Below are 23,632 nucleotides of genomic sequence, written 5' to 3' on the forward strand. Positions count from 1 at the left end.
GGGTGGGGCAAACCTGAGCCCGCCTGCCAGCAATCTAGCGTGTTTCCCGAGAATGCGTTATTAATGAGGCTGGGAAGGGGACGATACAGCACAAAAATCCGCCATTGCGGCCGGTGGGTAAAACGTCGTTTTCCATGCCTAGCAGGGCACTTAGGCGGAAATCTGGGACGATTCTACCCAGAGGGTGAAATTGTGATCCTTGGCATTGGAGCAAAGTAAGCAGTAGCAGATCAGCCTTATTCTGCACCATCTCCTGCACTTCAAAATCCAAAGTGAACAATGCACTTAATTGGAACATTAGAATTTTCTCCTTTTTAATACGAAGGATTAACCACCGCTTGTAGCACCATGGTTACTGGAGATTCTGGTAGATTGTTGGAATGCTGCTGGTTGCCTGTTGTCATCCCAGAATATATTCTTACATGCTGTCAGCAACCACTGGAGTTAGGTTATCTGGTCTATTTGTTTCCTACAACATCCTTTTGCTCTCTGCAATCCATTGTTCTAAAGTGCCTGCTGCTTTGTAATGTCCTTTTGTATTTTTTTTTAACAGGCTAATCTCCATCTGTCAGTATTGGAGTCCACAGAGAATAGGCCTGTAAGTACTCCCTGAAACTGTTCCTCCTGGCTTGTTAAGGTTACCGTTTACTGAGTGGGTCTTAAGCTGTCGGTGACACTGAAGAAATGCTCATCATCAGCAGCAGCATTTCATATTGTCTTTCACCATCTGGTTTTCTCTTCCTGAACGGGCACGTATAGGGGGCAAAATGGCAAAAACTTTAGCCTTGGCTGTGGACATTTTGGGGTGGCCTTTCCTCCACTATTGTGGTGGTGAAAATGAGGTTGTGAAGTCTACCACCGCCCCCTCAACCCAAACTGCATTTGCTTCACTTTCTCCTGCCCTTTCTGTTATGTGTAAATATCAGCACTGTACGGGTCTCGGGCTCAATTCCCTTCTATTAGCCTTTATCCTGCCACTTCCCAACACCACAGTGCTTTGGATGGTAGGGGCTGGGCCATAGCAGGAAGGCCCATAAATTCTTATTGCAGGGAGAGGGCCTTCCATTTCTATCCAATCTGCGTATCTCAGCCTTGGCTGAGATGTTACAAAATATCCCTTTTTATTTCTGGCACCATCTGCTTCTTTGAAGCCCCTTGTCCCATACCCAGGTGCTGCACTGATGGTCTGACCTGTAGCGCTCTCCGATTTCTCCTTGTTGGCACTAGTAGGCTCCCTCTTGATGGTGGGAATCTCACTGGGAGCCCTGCATGCATGGGAAATTGTACTGAAAGTTGATAAATCCCCAGGGCCCGATAAACTACATCCCAGGGCACTAAAGGAGATGGCCCTGGAAATAGTATATGCGTTGGTTTCAAAATTCTGTGGATTCTGGTTTAGTCTTGGCAGATTGAAGGGTGGCAAATATAACCCTACTATTTAAAAAGGAGGAAGGGAGATAACAGTGAATTACAGACAGGTTAGCCTAACCTCAGTAGTAGGGAAAATGCTAGAGTCCATTATAAAGGATGTGATAACAGGACACTTAGAAAATATCAACGGGATTGGACAAGCTCAACATGGATTGATGAAGGGGAAATCATGTTTGACAAACCTACTGGCATTCTTTGAGGACATAACTTAGCAGAATAGATAAGGGAGAACCAGTGGATGTGGTGTATTTGGATTTTCAGAAAGCTTTTGATAAAATCCCACAAGAGGTTAGTGTGTAAAATTAAAGCACATGGGATTGGGGATAATATATTGGCATGGATTGAAAATTGGTTACCAGACAGGAAACAGAGAGTAGGAACAAATGGGTCTTTTTTGGAGTGGCAGGTGGTGACTAGTGGGGTACTGCAGGGATCGATGCTTGGGCCCCAGCTATATATATGCCAATGACTTGGATGTGGGAACCAAATGTAATACTTCCAAGTTTGCTACGCCACAAAACTTGGTGTGAATGTGAGCAGTGAGGAAGGTGTTAAGAGGCTTCCAGGCGATTTAGACTGGTTGAGTGAGTGGGCAAATACATGGCAGATGCAGTATAAATTGGGAAATTGTGAAGTTATCCAGCCATGATCATAATAAATGGCGGAGGTGGCTTGAAAGGCCAAATGACCTACTCCTGCTCCTATTTTCTATGTTTCTATGAAACTGACCAAAATAATGGTTAAAAGTATTCCTTTCAAACAAAATAACATGCAATTGCTTCATTTCACCTGCAATTCAGTAATTCCCACAGATGTAATCGTTAATGCGATTTCTGCTGGAGATTGGAAGAGCGGAGCCAATGATGAACAGTAATTGCCTTCTATTCTCTTATACCTTTTTTATGTAAAAATCATTGGCTCCAAGATGTGTATTGGGAAGTTTTAGAAAATTGCAGAGATTTTCCAATACATACATTTAATTTGTGGGTTGTAGATTAAGTGGTTATGTAACTGATGTTTTTCTCTATGGGATAATTGTCAGTGATAATTAAAATTCTTGCAATGCCTTGAAAGCAATCTACATAAGTATGAGCCGTTGTATATCGTTACACAAACCCAGAGTAAAGCTCAAATGATGTACACAGGACTGGTGCTTCAATATATTCTATGAATGAAAATTGGAATAAAATGAGTGGATGGATGAGTCAGTGTGGTTCATACTGAATAATTGGAAGTCTAATTTTAATGAATGCTTCTCCTGGTTTGTGCTAAATTAGCTGCTGATCTCAGTCAAACTTTCGGTAAGACTGGTAATTTCCAGCACCCCCAAGCTCGCAAGTAGAAAAATCAGCCAAAGCTTCCATTCCTGACTCCCAAATTTTGATCCCTGCTGGAAATTGGCCATGCATGTATGCCGACTGAGGGCCACATCAATCTTGGCTGTGCACATCCCCAAACTCAATGGTCCAACAGCTTTGTGGTGCTCATAGTCAAGGTTGTGAAGAATGATCCCTTGGCTCAGGTAATCAAGCTACTGGCACCCACTGGCTCTCTGTACAGTTTTCATTGTCCTTACAGGGTACATTGACCTCACAACGTGTGGAGTGATACCATGAGGAATGTGCAGATTTAATATTTTTATTGCACATAGAATAGTGCAAATTTTACAAACTAATGGACACTATTTCAGTCTGGGAAGGAGGTGCCTGAGGGACCAGCTTTTGTTATAAGGTTAAAGGATTGGAAAAGATGAAATCTGAACTTGCTTAATTGTGAGAATAGGACAATGGGGTTAGGTTCAAACAGTTGAAAGGTATTTTAAGGCCGATATCACAAAGTTCTCATTTACAGTGTTCAGATTCCAGTGCAGACCAACATATCAAAGAACCAAGTTTTCCAATCGACACTACAGCGAGAAAACCCGATGAACAAGGTTTCACTTTTTATAACTTTTACTTTAACAATTAAACCAAAAATCATTATAAATTAAACATAAATTAACAAGAAAATTGCAGTCAATGTCAGCTATACGTTACATATTAAATATCAAATACCTCAAAAATAGATGTCATGGATTTACTGGGCAGTCCACTGAGCATATGTGGCACTAATTTCAGGTTCTAAAATCCTTTAAAGATACAAACATCCTCAGGCAGAATCCCAGCTCCTTTCCCGCAAGTATTTAGCCACCAACTCTCATCTGACAGCAGCTCCTGACCAACCTGAGTTCCAGGGGCACCAAAGTGGCACATTTCTAGAGAACCTCCTCAACCCTGCTCACAATAGCATTGATGGCGTGGATCCCCCTTTACAAAGGAACACCTTTATCCGAAATCTCAGTAACAACTCTGTGCACTGTGTGGCAGGCTTTGGTCAATCAGTTCTTTTAACATAACTGAAATGGCGGCAATAACCTTATTTTCCTTTATTCCTGCTCCCAGTTCCAGCCTTGGTGTTCCTTCAGCCTTCCTGCACTTCATCTCTGGGTTCTCGGAGCTCATGTGGCTCTGTGTATTTTACTGGGTTTCGATAAGCTTCGGATTACCTTTCCGTTTTAATTTCACTAGAAACATGAAGGTTCCGTTTCCTTTTCAGTTAGGGTTAGTGCACCAAGCAGAACACTTGAGCACTCATCTGTCCAGGCAACAGCTCACACTCACTCCCCCCACTGGCCCTGCAAGCTGTGGATACCAGCACAGCAGAAAGGAGTGAGCAATGTATGGAGCGGACTCCCAGATCAAGCTGCGTTTATCTGCTCTGGGGATGTGGATGACACTGAGACTAAAGGATTGTTGTCACCCATCCCTACTTGCCCTGAAAGCATAAACGGCCAAACATGTGGTGTGCTACTAGAATCACCAAAGGCCAAGCCAGGTAAGGGCTGCAGATTTGGTTTCTTGATGAACATTATCAAACAAGTTGCGTTTTCACAACAATAGAGGAGTTTTCATAATAATTTTCAGGTGCTAACCTACAAACTACCATTATTGGGGGCAAGATTGGATAATCCCCCCAGTCTGGGAATTGAGAATGCGATTAAAACGCACTCGTTGCACTGCAGGCAGGGTGCCAACTTCATGCTGCCTGTTCATTGCCAGGACTCTACGTGCAACCAGCACTCCCCATACTGTTAGATGGCTGGACAGATCCACAGGTACCTAGTGTTACTTAAAGCCAACACCTTTTGAAGGGGGGGTGCATTGTGGTTGCTAGTGGTGCTCAGATTATTCTGGAAATTGTGCTCTGGAAGAATTAGCAATGAGTGTGGGAGAGAGCATGCACCAAGGTTTTTGGATGCTGGACTGGAGGACTTGAAAGAAGAGGTGAAAAGCAGAGTATCTGTATCCTGTGTGGGCTGGGGTAGGAGGACATCAAGTTACATCCACAGAAGGGAGTGTCAAGAATTAATACTGAAGGTCAATGCCAGGAGTCCAGCCCCAAAATCTAGATGCCATGTAAAACCAAAATTAATGATCTCAGAAGAGATGTCAAGATCAGTTCATGCAACTTAAAATGCCATACCCTACAAATTACTCAGCTGGTCTCATCCACTGTTAATTCACTAAACCCATCACTCACCTACCAATAATCTCTATCAATCAGGTCTCTATGGTAAGAATTTTCCCGTCAGCGAGCAGGGACGGGGCCCACTCACCGATGCATAAAATGATGTGGGGTGACGTCGGGCGAGTGACCTGACATCACCGTGTGTCATTTAGACTGTCAGTTCGGTGGGCGAACAGCCGGTGCACCGATCTGTCAAAGGCTTATTAAGGCCACTAACAAAGTAATTAAAGTTGTTCACAATGCTGCCCGTCCAACTTTAAGGTTGGCGGGCAGGCAAAGAGCCCAGGTGGACTTCGCATTTTTCATGAAACCTCATCCAAGGGCTGGATGAGGTTTCATGAAGGGTTTATTAATTAAATAAAAAATTTTGAAAAATTAATGGGCATGTCCCAGCTCATGTGACAGTTTCACATGAGGGGACATGTCCTTAAATTTTTTTTCACATTTATTAAATATCCCAGAACTTAAACTGATCTCCCTGAGGCACCTCTATGCCTCAGGGAGATTTCTGTGCTCTTTTGCGTGCATGTGCGAAACAGCGCAGGCCCCGACTCAGGGAATCCCCCCGCATGCATAGGGAGCGAGCGCTCAGTGCTTCCGGGTGAGCGTCATGCTGGGCAGGCCTTAATTGGCCCGCACACGTACAATGGCGGTGCACGCACAATCGGGGGCGCCGATCGGGCTCGCGCTCCACCTGCCTGTCCCCGCACAAACGCCCCGACAGGGGGAAAATTCAGCGCTATATAACACTCAGATGCTCCACCTCATCCCACGCACTTAGCACTGCTTCAAGTTTCACCCACATGTCACAACTTGCACACACTGGCAGCTATTCAGCCATGACCATATCACCCAAAGGTTTGCATGACACTCACTGACAAATTTCCCACTTCCTTGCAGGAGCAGGTGGCAGAAATTAATGGGAGGGGAAGAGACTGTGCTGGCCATTACTGGAAGGGCCATTGCTGAGACTGAGGCCATTAATGGGATTGAAGGTGAGAGTATCTACATACCTCATCCTCCTCCTCTTATCCTACTTGCCCCTCATGCAAAGTCTATTCTGATTTACAAACTGCAGATGAACTTCATCATTTCTCCTCTCCCTTCACCACGAGCTAACTCTCATCCCTTTTTTCCAAGTTCTGGAAGCTATGGAAGATATCTAGGCAATGGAAGGAGAGTAAGAAGAAAGTGAGGATGAAGACACTGACACTCTATTTCATCGTCGTGACTATCAGTTCAGATACTGACAATGTACATAATTTAGAGGATGGCATAGAGACAGATTGATGTATGGTGAGACCAGACACAAAGGCGCTGCAGCCAGGGCGGGGGAAAGGATAGCCCAGGTACCGGCTCGTCGGAGGGTGAGGTTACACATGGGCTTTGCTGCAGAGTACTCAGATAAGATCTTCGATGGGCCAGACTACAGAAGAACTCCGATGAACGTACACATACAAATGCAAATGCTCGGAGTGCTGGAAAACCTGTGCTTAATGCTGACTTATGTGTTCAGATGAAACTTGTCGTGTCAGCCATGGCTCAGTTGGTAGCAGTCTCACCTGATTCCAGATTCAAGTCCCCCTCTAGGGCTTGAGTACAAAAATCAAAACTGACATTCCACTGCAGCTTTGAGGGAGCACTATCAAAAGTGCTGTCCTTTGGATGAGATGTTAAACTGAGGCCCCATCTGCTTGCTCAGGTAGATGAAAGATCCCATGGAACTACTTTGAAGAAGAGCGGGGGAGTTATCCTGACCAATATTTATCCCTCAATCAACATCACAAAAACAGATTACCAGCGATTATCACATTGCTCTTTATGGGAGCTTGCTGTCCACAAATTGGCTGCTGTGTTTCCAACATTACAACAGTGACTACACCTCAAAATGTACTTCATTGGTGGTAAAGTGCTTTGAAATATCCAGTAGTTGTGGAAAGCTCCCTACAAATGCAAGTGTCCCTCCCCCCACCTCCTTCCTCGCCCTCCCCGCCACCACTTTCCTTGTTGATTGAACAGATGTTTATGCATTTATTTTGTACCCTGTTTTTGTTAAATGATAGTTAATGCCATAACAGAGCAAGGAATTTCAAAGATGCTAATCTTTACCGCCAGTATCTCATAGTGTAATTTTGAAACTAATGAGATAATTCGTGTAATTATTATCGCTGTTGACTAGTTGCTGCATGTAGCACACTACCATGTTTTATCTGTGTTATTTTCCTTCCAACCTTTGAATCTAGACTAGACCTGGTGTGATCCGTCCAGTTGCCATTGTTCAGAAAACACCTGCAACCCCAAAGATGGAAGAGAGCGGTCTCAATCCTTTCAGGCAATGTCTTGAAGAAACCAGTGATACTGAAATCAAAGAGGTAGGCATCTGAAACTGCTGGGGTTGGTGCATGTTGAACAAAACCATCAGACATTCTCCTTGGAAGATATACAATATTGTTGGAATATTGTCTGCTTGCTGCTTCTTCCCATTCATGTATAACTCAACCCAAATGTCAGCTTTATAGTGATCTAAAGCTAATTGAAGCAGGCTGTTAAAAATGATGATTATGTTGTTGATGGTGTCGTTCACTGAACAGTGATAGTATTGAGCTCAGCCACATGCGTTTCATTGTACCATCAATAGTAAACATTGAAATTGTTTTCATTAAGTTAACATCATCTCGATGTTGAGGTAGTGGTACCTGTATCTGCTGTTTCTATGGCACTGGCTATATTTAAACCCAGTGTTAAAAAAAAGGCTAGCGTTGCCTGGAAAAGCACTTAGATTTGGTTCCAAGTGTACAATGCAACACCATGGTGACAGATGATGGAATGATATCATTGCAGCATTAATTTCATCTGCTGCTGTAATCAAAAACTATAATGCATAACATTAGAATCCCAGAACTGCTACTTCCTGAGTTTAATAGCCTTAATGTTATTTGAATGGTAGCCTCTTCAATGAAGGTTCATACACTTTGGGGAAAGCATAGTGAAAAATCAATGGCGATCTGTTATACCTAAAAGATAATGAACTGAAAACAAAACATGTCATTTAAAAATTGTTTTGATCCATTTCTCCTTTAACCACTTCTCAAAAATGGTGTTTTCCAAACTTAAGCTCTGATGTTAAATGCGGTTACAAATGTCTCTTCACTCCTTGGTACGAAGGATCTGCTGTAGAGAAACAATTTCTCAGTTGAGCATCATTTTAGCTGAAAATCTTTTTCTGCAATTTTAATGGTGTTCATTTTTGACTCTGATACTGATTGTGAGTGAAGCATTGTATGGGTGTACACAATGTTCTTTGGTGCACAGATCAAATTATTGTGATCAAACTTTATATTTGTATTTGCTATTAGAATTACACAATAGGTCATCATTTTTATTGATTGTTACTGATGTGTGTACGGCACAATAATCTTTTATAGAGCAAAATTCCTATTGACAGTTTTAATAAGAAATTTGACCTGAGTTTTAAAAAAGAGAAATCTTTTAATATATTTGCACTGACTTTTTTGCTAAAATTATCTCCATTAAAAAATGCACCTCCAAAATGCTATTGAGCGCAGGAGTTAATTCAGTGTTGTTCCATCTGTTTTATTATCTGCTCTTCTTCAACAGTGGCTGTTCCCATTATCCACCATCCTAACTTCTGTCTCATATCCCACTTTGTGCCACGAAACGTACCAGACCATGCTGTGCTCTCAGGACATGTCCCAGTCAATTCCACTGTCTCTCTCACCTGTCACTTGTCTAACCTCTGGATCACATATTCGTTTCTCTCCCATTGCCCCATGTAACTACTACATGACCTCTAACCTCTCTCGCAGCCTCCACTCCCTGTACATTAAGGTGAGAAGCTGGTCAGTAATGCTTTGATATGTTTTTTTCTGTCTGACTGTATTTGTTGCACTCAACAGAGCTTGTGTTTTGCATGGATATTACTAAGTGAAAGAACAACATGCATTTTTTTTTCATTCATCCTCGGGATGTGAGTATCACTGGCAAGGCCAGCATTTATTGCCAATTCTGAATTGCCCTTAATAAGATGGTGGTGAGCTGTTGTCTTGAATACAACTTGGCAGCTTGCTAGGACATTTCAAAAGGCAGTTGCTGTGCATCTAGAGTCAGACCATGGTAAGGTTTGCTTCCCTAAAGGACATTAGTGAACCAGTTTGGTTTTTAACAACAATTCGGCAGTTTTACGAGTACCATTACTGAACCTATTTAACTAATTACTTTTAAGTTCGCCATTTGAAGGATTTGAACTCATGACTATATGTCATTTGTCCATTACATGTCCAGTGATGTAACCACTTTGCTATTGTACCCTCACTAATTTCTTACTTGCAATTACATTACAAGAAACCTCATGATGGGTTTAATTTCTATTACTCTGAAAAACCCCTGCCGTTGGTATACAATTGTAAATGGTGCTGAATATTTCATTTTTCGGCATTATGTATCCAGGTTATGGGTTTGAGGGCATGAGGACAAGAGATGATACTTGAAAAGCAAGATTTTTCCTCTATGTGCCGATGATAGCAAAATAGACAGTGCGAGTGTAAAGCTCAGAGTAAACAGAGAATATGCACCGCTATTTAGCGTGTTTTACTTCCGGGTTTTGTATCATGTTTGTTATGGTCCTGTTAGGGACTATTAACATTTAAAAAAGGAAATCCGAACATCCTGTGATCAATGGAAAGAACTACGTCACAAGAGTTCACGTTTTTAAACAAAAACAAACTTTAATGTATATAAATCAGAAATGAAACAACCACTACTTCACTATAGCTTATAAAGGCCCAAGTATAAATCCAGTTCCACTTTTTATTTCACCACCCCCAACAATTCCCTTATATGTTACAAGGATCTTGACTTCTTCTCTGGGACCAAATAAAAGGTATATCACAGATCCCTGATTTCTCTTCAATGTTCCAGCTATTCTCCAAGTTACAAGATTTCATGGGGGTTAAGTGCCCCGCAACTTACCTTAAAACCTCTCAATTCTGAATTTCATAGCTCAAGCACTATGACTCCTGTGCAGTGGCTTCAAACATCAGAAAACACCCCATTGGTTTTCAATAGCCCGCTGCCATGGTTTCAAACTGCAACCAAGCTGATTACTCTCAGGACTTCAACCGCAACAAGGTTAACTTCCTTCTCTTGAGGGTTACTGTAGGTTTCTTCCTTCCAGCTAAACAATTCTTCCAGTTATTTTCTCCCTTACCAACTTTGTCTTATACTGAATATTAGCTCCCATCTGTAGACTGTATCATGGATGAGAGATCTAGCATTTACTGTACTTCAGGTGTTGACCTGGCTTTGTCTCTCGACTTCCAAGGAATGACAAGCTACATAAGAACCTGAGCTGACACACTCTCTTAGCTGCCTTCCAAACATCAACTAGTTTTCCTGTTGGTGAATAAATTCACAGAGATAAACTCAAAACAAAGAATCGTACTTAGCTCCACCCATCTCCATGGCAATATGACTAAGGCTTCTTTCCAAGTAGGAATGCAAATTAACTACCTTTTAATTTCAAAGCTCTCCTTAATTCTGGGAAACCACATGAATAACTTATATCCTTTACTGGAATAACTGCAGACATTATGTCTCCAATTCTTTTAGCTCAGTAAACCCACCTGCCATTTTATGACTCTCACCATTTTACTTGGACCTTATCCAGTTACCTTTTGAATTGTAATTAGTTTAAGTCTGTGTGGTTTTTCAGCCTCTAGATGTTTGCCAGGGGGTTTTCCCACTGAACTTAACATTTAAAATTCAATTACTAAAACTAAAAATCTATCGCTCTAAAACATATGAACTATGATATGAGGCATATGTAACCTATTGTAGCAATTCAGCAATCTCTGTCATGCTGTATTCATACCCGATGTTGGACGGATTCTTTATCCCGCTCAACCTTGTGCTATCAAATCTATGAGAGAGACATTCATTGCAGTGGGCTTAACACTTTTACTACACTTAAATCTGTGAATTAAAAAAAAATCATTAATTGTGGCTGTAGCATATTTAGATACAGCGCCATAACTGTAATCTAAAAGTCCACCTATCATCCTCTTGTGAAAATAACCCAGACCGTTTAAATGGCCCATTTGACTTATTGCTTTAGAAAATCTTCAGTTGAAACAGTAGAGACAAATAAAAGGCAATTCAACATATCATAGGGAATGGTGAGATATACAATGTTCTCCAATGATAAGTTTTGTGAGACTTCATTCTTGAAGAATCAAACATGGAGATCAATACAATCAATTTTCTCCGCAAGTTTTCCAGTGACCAGCATGAAATTGCCATAAATATGCTGGAAGTCTGAAATAAAAACAGAAAACGCTGAACCTGTGGAGAGAGAAAAGGAGTTAATGTTTCAAGTCCAATATGACTCTTCTTCAGAACTATAAAATTGTGATGCTGTGAATTGAATTTGCTGGCCTCTGCACCCAATTATTCGACCCAGGATTTGTGTTGGGAGCCGTGCCTCATTAAAATCTATTGTTATGAGTCAGAAAGGCCCCACCATCTATATCATTGATTGCCATCAAGCTTCTTCATTGTCAGTGGGTCAAGATGCTGAACACCCTACCTTTTTCTTTACTGTTCCATGGGATTGAGAGTCATTGGAAAGGCAAGCATTTATTGCTCTTCCCTAATTGCCCTTGGGAAATTGGTGGTGAGCCACCTTCTTGAACCACTGCAGTCCATGTGGCCTAGGAACATCCACAGTGCTGTCGGAACTATCCAGTTTCATTCCTTTTGTTTAGACTTCATAGCACTTTGATACAACTGATTGGCTTTCTAGGGCATTTCAGAGGGCAGTTAAAAGTCAGCACATTGCTGTGGGTCTGGAGTCACATGTAGGCCAGACCAGGTAAGGATGACAGATTTCCTTCCCTAAAGGATATTAGTGAACCAGATGGGCTTTTACGACAATTGATGATTGTTGTGACCATTACTGAGACTAGCTTTATATAATTGAATTTAAATTCCCTCACCTGCCACGATGGGATTTGAACCCATGTCCCCAGAAAATTAGGATGGGCTTCTGGGTTACTAGTCCAATGATATTACCATTATAACACCATCTTCCCCTCACCTGACACTGTTGTGGGAGTAGCTTCATCACTATAACTGAAGCAGTTTAAGAAGAAGTTGACGCCACACCTTCTCAAGTCAGCAAGGGTGGGGGAAAAAATGCAGGTCCTTCCAGCAATGTCCACATGCCGAAGAATGATATTTTTTTAATGAAGTTTATTATGGTCTGTCTCATATAGAATAAAATAGACATTACACTGTGAGAAACCACTAATGAAATACAACATTTTTTAACCTGTTTCCCATTAGGATTGTTAATCATGGATACTGCCAATGAATATCTCCCGTGTAGTCAATTTTTGAATATTTGTTCACGGGATGTGGTGTCACTGCAAGAGGACAGGAGGCAAAGGGAGAAGCTGGGGAAATTATCTCAATGTGGCACCAAATGAAGTAAAAATAAAGATGATATTGCAGAAAATCAGAAATAAAAACAGAAAATGCTGGAAAGATGCAAGCTAGCGAGCATTTGAAAAATAAAAGATAATATTGTGGGCCCAATTCTGAAACAGAACCTAACTGAAAGCACAAAGCCATCTCTCTCCCACAAATGCTGGTCCATCCGTACAGTTCCAACAATTTTGATTTCGGACATGATAAGAGAGCATTTGCAGCACTTAAGCTGCACTTTACTACTGAGTTTTCTCCAGCTGGCAATAAGCTGTTTGGTTATGCAAATAGATTCTCATTTCACAGGACAGGTTTAGGAAAGCTCGCACAATGATAACAGTTTTGCTATTTCAGTGTTTAGTTTCCCTCCAAGTAACCATGGGATTATTTGGGAACTTTATCAATAAGTGCAGTATCCACATTGTGGTATTGAAAACTATCTATCTTGCACAGTAATTGGCTGAAAGGATTAACTTCTGATTGAGGATGAAAAAATAAAATCCTAAAAGCAATAAATTCTACTGTTACTATGCAGGACAGAAGAGTATGAGCTTATCCCATATTCCAAAACCTGGTTACAGATAACCTCCAGAAGTGGATTGCTGGTCATGTCCTGTTTATCTTTGTAGTTTTCCAATGCTTTCTCCCCCCCCCTCCCTCCCTGATTGTTAACTCATTGAAAGCTGCAATCCTTCCTTACTTTGACAATCTTCTGACTTTTAAATGGCAATTTTTGACAACATTGGACCACTATTTCTTCACTTAACTCATCAGACATGAATCCAACTGTTACCGTTGCAACAAAACAAAATGCAGAACCTTTCAGTGCTTGTAAATCGAGGAGCCAGCAATCTGATCTAAAAATCTGTAACTATTGAGAATCAAGAAATGCAGCCAGCAGTGAGTAAAGAATACGTTAGAGTCAGCTTGAAATACATCAATTTTATCCCATCAATTGATTCATTTTGAGTTATTTTTTGTTCCAATTTTCTCACCCTCTTTTTTTGTGCTGTATGTCAGTGTGATGCTGTGGTATGTTTCTGCAGCATTAGGTCATCACCTGAGCAAAGTACTCATTCTTCACGTGTGAGCTTAAACATTGAGTGTTGGCAGGCCAGTCACTGCTACGTGGGGCTGGGGACAGGTGGGATGTCACAGGCAGGTGGGTGTCATGACCATGCCCAAGGCCACTCTCATCTCAGCCTTGGAGAACTCTAAAGATAACAGTGAGGGAGTGGGAAGAGAAGCCATTGGAGGTGATTCTCTGACTATGGTTAGATAGATAAGAATGGATCCAAACTAGGGCAGTTCCGCTAAGTGGATGATGGAGGAAAGGCATTAGAGGAGGATGATGTGGTCAGCCATGTCAAAGGCTGCAGATAGGTCAAGAAGGATGAAAAGGGGTAGTTTAGTCACAGTCACAAATAATGTCATTTTTAACTTCAACAAATTCCGTTTCAATGCTGTGGCCAGACTGAAAACCCGACTGGACGGATTTAAGTATGGAATTGTGGGAAAAATGAGCACTGATTTGGGAAGTGACAACACATTCAAGGAATGTGGAGAGAAATGGGGTGATAGTTTTCAGCTACGGGGGGAGGGGGGCAGTCAAGAGTTAGACTTTTGAGGAGGGGTTGATGAAAGAAGATTTGAATGGAGGAGCACAGTATCCGAGGAGAGAGAACTATCAACAAGCCCAATTAACATGGGGCTCAGTAAGTAAAGTTGGGTGGTGTTCTGTGTCAGTTCCTGCCCACTTACTGCTGGCTCTGTGTTCTGCTTTTGCACGGGTGGCTATGTGTTCCTTCCTGCACACACTGATGGCAGCTCTCACCATTAGTTCTGTCTTGGTCCCAGCAGCTCCCAGTGCCAGCTGCCTTATCCATTCTGTATCATTCCAGTTGAACATTTCTATCTCCTTGATAATATGGCCCTTCTTGAATTTTTAAAACTGGTGATGCATATGAACAGTATGTTCACACATGAGCATTAAGCACAATAACAGTGATTTCCATGTTTGATTCCATTGATATATAATATGGAGTACAATTTATTTTCTGCCAAACCCTGCTCAAGCAAACAGACAACAGAAACAACAATCATTATTGCTACAGTACAAATTTTATGATGCTACAAACCAGATCTCTCCTAACCATCACCTTTATTAACCCTTCATCTATGATGTGCAACCTTTACCTTTACCTGTTGCATTTCACTGAGTGATTAAGACAAATTTTTAAATTCATTGAAAAATTATGAGTAATTAATAGTTGGCAGTGGGTTATGAAATCTTTAGATTATATATTTTCATAATTCACTAATTTTGTTTGTGAGGATTACAATTTTACTGACTTGGATTGCTGTCTTACAACTCACTTTCAGCCTGTTTAAAAAGGATTCTCAGTGAAAACAGCTTGAAAGCAGCCTCACTTTCATATGAAAAGATTTCCATCAATCTTACCTTGATAGCTTCTTAAGTTGTTGTTCTATATTTCACCCAATCTTTCACTGTTTAGTTTCTCCCTGTTATTCCTCAACTTCTGGAACAAACTGTTTCCTTCATGGCTTGATCATTAATTGTAATACCCATTGTGTCCCACACTGATCAGCATGGTCCTGAGTCTAATCCCTCTTTGTTGTTAAACATCAAGGCAGTACTAAGGGAAATGCAATTATTGAGTCATAGAATGATATAGCGCATATCGTGCCCCTATGAAAGAGCAATCCAATTAGTCCCACTCCCCTATTCTATTCCCATAGCCCTGCAAAGTTTTCCCCCTCAGGTATTTATCCAACTCCCCTTTGAAAGTTACGTTGAATTTGCATCCATCCCCATTTCTGACAGTGCACTGCATACCATCATAACTTACTGCATAAAAAACATTCTCCTCATCTCGCCTCTGGTTTTTTCACAATTCCCTCCATTCTGTATCTCCTAATTACTGACTCTCCTGCCAGTGGAAACAGTTTCTCTCTTAGTTACTTTATCAAAACCATTCATGATTTTGAATGCCACTATTAAATCTCCCCCTAACCTCCCCTGCTCTAAGGAGAACACTCACTGCTTCTCTACCCTCTCCATGTGCCTTTAGTACCATATCCTTGGTACCATTCTAGTCAATCTTCACCCTTTCGAATTAGCCTCAATGTCTTGAGTTGGGAAAGGGAGAATTATCCAAAGTTACTGTCCCTTGATATCTCATTATTACTGTTGGAAAGCATATGTGGATATGCCACACTAATTGGGACAAGGTCAGTGCTTCCCATCATTTTTGAATACTTCACTGCTATCAATTTTCAGACGACTAAATGAGAAATGAGAAATTGTGCAAAGAATTGATAGGTGATTGATGCTGTGATCAAACTTGGGCATCAAGCTGAGAGAGGGGGAGAAAGCTGAAGGTGGGAAAAGAAACGACTGACAAAGTAAATTTCTCTGCCTGTACCCTTTGTCCCCACTGAAGATTTCTGTTCACTGGAACCGCAAGTCCAAAATATTGGTGAACAATTAATTTACTGAATTGATTTGTGTTTGGTGTGATTCTAAATATCTACGTATTTTTATTGGGGAATGAGATTTTTAAGTACTGCACTCACTCACTTACTCACTCACCCAATGTGAAGGATATCTGTGCTTTGTATTGCAGGACTAGGGAAATCTCTGACTGTAGTGTAACCCTGCACTCTTGAAAATGGTCAGCAATTCAGCTTGTTACATCTAAAGACAAAATAGCATGTACAATTGTTATTTACTTTCAATTTACTCTAACTGTATAATGTAACTGAGGATGCATTATAGAGACTCATCATGAGATATGATTTATATTCTACGAAAGGGTGTGACTGCAGACAGAAATTATGCTGACTTTTGTTGTATATTTTCTCTTTTAATGGGATTGACTTATTTTGGTTGTCTTCACTTAGTCAATGACTCTTTTGTTGTTGTTTCAACTTAAAGGAGTGAATTATAACAAAAAATCATACCATCCCTAGAACAAGCACAAAACATAGCCGGCAGTAATGTGTCACTGTGCTCTAGTGTTTGAACAGCAAGTATTGAATTCCACACTTTCATTTTTCTTGTTTTCTCCATTTGTATGTTTTGAAGCCACGTCACTCAATAATGACAATCCATGAAAACGAAGCTCTGGGCATCAATGAGGTAAATGAGTTAATCTGCATTCATAGAAACTTAACTTTAATTAGTTGCATGTAATTTGCCAGAATGCAACCCAAAGAATGTTATGTTTTCAGATAGTTTTTGAAGCTTTGATTTTTCTGTTGTGAAAGATTTAATGTGAAGTGTTAGGACACTGACCTGGAGTTTCTGCTAGGTTCTGCTGGTTTATCAGCGCAATTTGCCTAAACTGGTCAAGCCAATGTACACAATTACACAGATTATGTGCAGCGTAAATTGAGTTCCTGCAATCTTTAATGCTGACTTAGAAAGCTAGAAGCTGGCCATACCCCGACTGAATTAATATTTGTGGAAGCACTTAAGCTTTAATTTTAGGTACAAGGACACTAGGCATTCAAAATTGGCAATGACAGGAAGAAAAGGATGGTGTTGTATATTGCAGACATTTTGAAGCACTGGATGAAACTGTTGTAAGTAAAATTCCTGCACATGCACAAGCTGGGATGCCACCTCTGCATAGCTCTGAGATATCTGAAGTATACAACAGCTGGTGGTGAATCGATATTTTTCAGTCTGAGAGATACTTTGCAGTGATGCTTGCTAAGGTTCAATTCTGGATTCATTACTCTTCTCCAGTTTTATAAATGAACCAGACTCAGGTGTAAGGGACAGCATTCTAAAGTTTGCACATGATGGTGCAACTTGCCATAGTAGATAACTATGATGGTGGTTATGGGTTTCAGGCTGACAGGGAGAACAGTAAAATGGGCAGAAGCGTGGCTGATGGAATTCAATGTGGAAAATTGTGAAGTGGCACACTTTAACTGAATTAATATAGAAAGACATTATACCATAAATTACAGAGCTTTGTAAAGTACAAATGAGCAAAAAGATCTTGGTCCATATACACTAATCCTTAAAGGCACCAAGGCAAGTTGATAAGTGGTTGAAAAAAGTATATGAGATACTTGGGTTTATAAATAGAATGGTAGAATATGCAAAGAGATCAATCTAGAACTTTGTAAATCACTGGTCAGGCCTCAGATGGAATATTGTGAACAATTCTGTGCATCACACTTCAGAAAAGATGTAAAGGCTTTAGAAAGGGTTGAAAGAATGTTTACCAGGATGTTACCAGGAATGAGGGACTTCAGTTATGAGGCGAGGTTGGAGGAGCTGGGACTATTCTACCTGGAACAGGGTACTGATTTCCAAAAGGCATTTGATAAGGTGCCACATTAAAGGTTATTGTGAAGGGAATTAATTACAAAAGTAGGGAAGTTATGCTTCACTTATACAGGCCATTGGTGTGACCTCATCTGGAGTATTGTGTACAGTATTGGTCTCCTTATTTAAGGAAGGATGTAAATCCATTGGAAACAGTTCAGAGAAGGTTTACTAGACTAATACCTGGAATGGGTGGGTTGTCTTATGAAGAGAGGTTGGACGGGCTAAGCTTGTATCTGCTGGAATTTAAAAAAGTAAGAGGCAACTTGACGGAAATATACAAGATCCTGAGGGTCTTGACAGGGCGGATGTGGAGAGGATGTTTTCTCTTGTGGGAGAATCTAGCACTAGGGGTCACTGTTTAAAAATAAGGGGCTGCCCTTTTAAGACAGAGGAAGAGAATTTTTTTCTCTGAGGGTCGTGAGTCTTTGGAACTCTCTCCCTCAAAAGGCAGTGGAAGCAGAGTCTTTGAATATTTTTATGGCAGAGGTGGATAGATTCTTGAAAAACAAGGGGGTGAAAGGTTATTGAGGGTCGGTGGAAATGTGGGGTTGAGGTTACAATCAGGTCAGCCATGATCTTATTGATTGGCGGAGCAGTCTCGAGGGGCCTAATGGCCTACTCCTGCTCCTAATTCACATGTTCGTATGTAGCGTTAGGAGATGACCTAATAGAGATTTTGATGGTTTTTCTCTATCTATTCTATTCTCTCTGGTGAGTGGTCCATAATGAGAGGTCATATATTTAAAATCATTGGCAAAATGTCTAGAGGGCAAATGAGAAAAAATGTTATTCACTCAGTGGTTGGGATCTGAAATGATGTACCAGAAAAATGGTGGAAGCTGATTTCACAAATAACATTAAAACAGAGTTGGACAGGTTCTTGAGGATGAGGAGCTTCGAGTTACAGACAAAAAGTATGTGGGTCTAAGCATGACTGCTCTTCCAAAGGGAGAGAACAGGTGTGATTGGCCAAATGGTCGTCTTCTGTGTTGTAAGTTCCTATGATTCTATGATTATTTTTAAGTTACTAAGAAACTGACTACTGTATACCAATGTAACCAGTAAATGGTTCTGTATAGCTTTTTAAAAAAAATAATTTTCAGTGATTTTTAAATCAGGTTACTTGCAGGTGGTGGACTGGTCACTTTTATCAAAAATGTATATGTTCTGTGATGAACCCATTTTCTGCTATGTTACTATCGCTGTACCAAATTACTATATGTATCGATGTATTAATGCAAGCATTTCTTTAAAAAATATCACATTCCAAAAAACTCCCCAAATTGCACTGCTTTATGGAAGATGTGACATTCAGTGATTATGCAAATGAGTTTGAGCAGATACTGGAGATCTTGTCTGGAAACTTGTGCATTTTGTGTCCAGATTTCTAATTGTGCCTACAGTGGGAACTCTTGGTCATGGTCTGTATTCTGGGACTAACAGCACATTTTAATTCTTCATAATCTTGATGTAAATAGGAAACTAATCGTACAATGATTGGCATCTTGAAAGTGAAAGGTAAGTACTGGAATAACTGTGCCCTGTGTAGCGTGGGCAATCACAATTATTATTCCATTTTCATCGAGATTGAGGAGCTCCTCATATCAGTGCCAATACAGATTTCTCTAGGTGGTTAATATTTTCACAGAAATTCTAACAAAATTACTTTTCTGTTAAAGGCAGAGCAGAATAGTTTTGGCTGTTTAGAATTGCAGCCAGCAACATTTTGAGAGATTTGAGTTTCCTGCTGCATCGGCTCAACTCTGAATTTTACATTCATTGAACAATTCTGCTTTTTACAATTTGAAGTAAATCACTGCGTCAGATTAAACTTTTTACACCATCTGGTTAGTGAGTTTGGCCACAAATGTGCAACCCTAAAGCTGCGAGCTGACATGGAGCATGGTGGGTGATGTTCATCTCACTACCACCTGGTTTGTGTAGCGGAAGCAATACTGAGTCTCAACTCTTGTCAGGCTGACTTCCTGCTGTGTTGTTGGTAAATTTTGATTTTTGGTGGCCAGAGCTACTACCTTTAACCAACAGGGTGTGGTGCATAAAAGAAAATAAGAGAGGGCATGTGACACCCCATTATTATGTTTGGACACCTGGCGCCTGCCAGTTCCCACACTCACCCAACAACCATGGGCAGTACTGGCAATATTTTCCGGGATGCTAAGGTGTTGCCAACTAATCTGCATTGGCTATTGGAAGCTTTTTCTGTTGCTCACTTGTGGGTCTCCTGTTTTAACAGATCTGAAAACTTATGGAAGCTCTGCAATCGTGCTGTCTGCTGCTCCTTTCTGGTTCCAAGGCTTTATATGACTCCCTGCTGCTGCAGGGCCTTGTCATGTGACTGTACTGCTAGAGTTCCCAATTCCCCATGAGGAATGTGTTTTGTGCCGACAGCTCGCCGGGCTGATTAAAATGAGAGCCAACAATGGAAATTGCACAGGTCCCCAAGTCTGTCTCCTCTGGGTGTGATCCACCCATCACCTGCCTGTTTACTGTTTGCTCACAAAACCTGCTTCCCACACCCCCGCAAACTCTGTCCTATCTTATTGGATTCCATTTTGGGTGTGGTTTAGGGGTTTGATTTTCCAGGAGTCAGTGCTTGTGCATTCACTTGCAGTAGTTTTTTGTGGAACTTGTACAGTACTGTACAGTATTTGGGGAAGCTGAGCTTTGCTGCCATAGACTGGTTGACAGTAACATACGCAACCAATGCAGCTTTGGACAATGGCAGCGTCCCCTGCAGCTGCTTCTCAATTGCATTTCAAAACAAAATTGCTTATCCCAGCATGGTGACAGTTTGAATAGAAGTTATTTACGCTGTAGGGTAGATTTGAAACTGTGGAGGAGCTTTGTAAACAGTGAAGCAACAGAGCATTAGTTGGTCCACTGGATTTTACATCTATTGAAATGAATAGCAGAAAATCCTGTAGGATCTACTGACCTCCATGTCTGAATTCATGATGTGCACTTTTGGTTGAAATGAAATCATCAGTTTAAAATAAAGTACATAGAACTCAATCGCACATAGATCACATTCAGTTGCCAGGCTGATGCTGGCTGAGTTAGTGAGAAGGATGTTACAATTGGTCTCAGTGCTTGGCCTAAATAGCCAAGTGGTTATGGTACTGGGCTTGTAACCCCAAGATCAAGAGTTCAAATCTCACAATGGCAAACTATGAAACAATGTAACTTCAACTGAAACAGATGGAAATGGGTTTGTACTCGAAAGAGTTACAATTGGTCTCAGTGAATCTGGGCTAGGTGAGGCAAACGTTAACTAAGGTTTCACTATCCAGTGAACCCTCCAGTAATGTGGGTGTTTGTGGATATAGTGCTATAATGCACTGCCTTCGGGAATTGGCCAGCCCATGTGGGTCTGTGCCTGGGTGAGAGTCAGCACTCCCACCCCCACCCTTCCCCACTACCCCCCAGGAGTGTGGAGGAGGTAATTGGAAGAGAAAGGGAAAACTATACTTTAATTTCTGCGACAATATACAAGTTTAGCGTCATCTGCTGATTCACCAGTTTTTATACGTTTCCAGAGAGGGCATTCTGTCTGTGATGGTCCTGTCCAGAACATTTGAAGCTTGGGCCACTGGACAGAAGATCACACATAATGCACATGTTTACTGGAAGCAGCTGTGTAACATGGAAAGGAATGACTATGATGAAATGGCCACTGTGAAATGCAGGACAAGTTGGTGTCAGCTGCATGTTTTTCAACTTGATTCCGTGCCATAAGCAGGAAATTTTGTCTCTGGCCTTGTGTTGTTCAGATAGCTTGGGTTTAAAATAGAGACTGTTCTTTTTACTCAACGTTAAATGTTAGATGAGAGACATTCCACTTGGTTGAGTCAGACTGGATAGTTGTGCTGTCGACAAGTAATGATCTTCGATGGGATGGATGCAGTGATAATGTCAATGGACACAGAATTTGCTGTACGAGGATAATTGGAAGTGGTGGAAAATGTCAGCTAGTTAAGAACTATTGGTTCCATTGTCCACAACAGTGCTAAGATTGTTAACTATTTGTTTGCCTGACACTTTTGGTGGGGTAAATATCTGCTTTTGAGTTTTTAATCTGGCGCTGAGATTTGTGGCGTTTAAGATTCACTGGAAGGTGGGATTGGTGCCAGATGAACAGAAAGAGCAAAAGCTGGCAGTGTCCAAGGCATGGAGAGTTTCTAGCTCCTCGTCCTCATTCTCAGAATGTAGCTTGGACTGCTACCCAGGGTTGGTGCGAATAACTCCCTGGCCAGCAAGCAGGAGTATTCGAGTGACAGGAGGCCATTATCAGCCAACCAATGGAACAGTCCCCAGCAGTCAGGTGACTCAATCGACGAAAGTAGATCATAATGGTGGTCGTGGAAAGGAGTGGGTAAATCCCAGGGCAGGGCAGGCCTAAGGTTTCCTTGTGAGGCAGAGAAGTTCACACCTCCTCCTGGCCCAGAGGCAACCTTTTAAAAAATAAATTAAACTTACCTGAGCCTCTCCTGACCCTTTATCCAGCCCATCTACCCACTATCTACCAAACTCCTAATTTAAGATTATATCGCTGATAGTTGAAAGTTTTGACAATGCACACTGGCAGCTCAATGATAAATGATGGGTACTTGGATGGGGTACAGGCAGTAAATGATACCTTAGATCCATGTTCCAAGTAAATTAAGTAACGCCTTCAGGGGATGAGTAATGGCAATTCACCTATAGGCTATTAACCCTCAGCAGTATCTTATCCTCTCCTCATCTGAAATCTGCAGATGCTCACTTGCAACATTGGGTGTTGGATAACAGCCAGGAGCAGGAATTGTAGCTTATTTTCCTTTCTTCACCCATGAGCATTGAAGCTAATTGCAGCACCACTACCTCCCTGCCCACTCCCACTCCCCAACCTCCCACTCCCCAACCTCTCACTCCCCAACCTCTCACTCCCCAACCTCTCACTCCCCAACCTCCCACTCTCCAACCTCCCACTCTCCAACCTCCCACTCCCCAACCTCAGCCCTAACCTCCAACACCCCCACCTCCCAACCCCCCCCACCCCCAAACCCCCCACCTCCCACCCTTCAACCTCCAAACCCCCAACCCCTTCCCCCCCCACCTCCCACCCTCAACCCCTTCCAACCTGAGATCAGTAAACTCGTGAACAAAACAACACAGTTCTGGTATAAGTAAACTGATTGCACAGGCGTAATGCACCTGTTTCACAGCATACATTGTTGTTGTGCATATTTCCAGAGGCCAGGAAATTCAGCAGTGAATGTTTCACTCTTAATGACTTTGAATTGATATTTTGGGGGAAAAAGATAACTTTCACTTTCCTTGTTTTTGACTGTTGCAGCTCACTCATGTGACAACAAAACTGAACAGGGATCAGCACCAAAGCCAAGGCAGGCGAAGGGAATCTGAGAGGTCACTACTGCCAAACACTGATTCTAACCAGGAAGTCCTGATGATAATGGAAGAGGAGTTAGAGCAAGCTGTCAAAACATGAGCAAAGGTGAGCAGCACACTTCCTCGATGCAAAGCCCAGTAACGAAACATTTGAGATTGCAACAATACAACACATGATGTGACATTAGCAAAAGTTGCTGCTGTGCATAAAAAGAAATTAAGTTAGGAAAGGGCTATTTGCATTCATTAAGCCCAGTTCTTTCATGGGATTTGTAACCTGGATACTGTCTGGTTAATTCAGCACATAACCTGCCTATTTGCTGAGCAAAGCCAAAGAAACATCCCACTTTCTTT

The 23,632-nt window shown here is 41.5% G+C and overlaps 1 protein-coding gene across 4 annotated transcripts in view; it reads left to right on the forward strand.

Moving 5' to 3' along the window:
• LOC121277627 (muscular LMNA-interacting protein) overlaps positions 1-23,632 on the forward strand; it is a 192,028-nt gene that overhangs the window by 154,980 nt on the left and 13,416 nt on the right. For all 4 annotated transcript variants that reach the window (XM_041187190.1, XM_041187191.1, XM_041187193.1 and 1 more), the window contains 4 exons: positions 554-598; positions 7,242-7,370; positions 16,610-16,663; positions 23,226-23,384. In XM_041187190.1, the coding sequence (XP_041043124.1) occupies positions 554-598; positions 7,242-7,370; positions 16,610-16,663; positions 23,226-23,378 (381 nt within the window). In that variant the 3' untranslated portion in view covers positions 23,379-23,384. The remainder of the gene's footprint in view (positions 1-553; positions 599-7,241; positions 7,371-16,609; positions 16,664-23,225; positions 23,385-23,632) is intronic.

This window comes from Carcharodon carcharias, chromosome 5 (assembly GCF_017639515.1).
Source record: "Carcharodon carcharias isolate sCarCar2 chromosome 5, sCarCar2.pri, whole genome shotgun sequence".
NCBI classification, from domain to species: Eukaryota; Metazoa; Chordata; class Chondrichthyes; order Lamniformes; family Lamnidae; genus Carcharodon; species Carcharodon carcharias.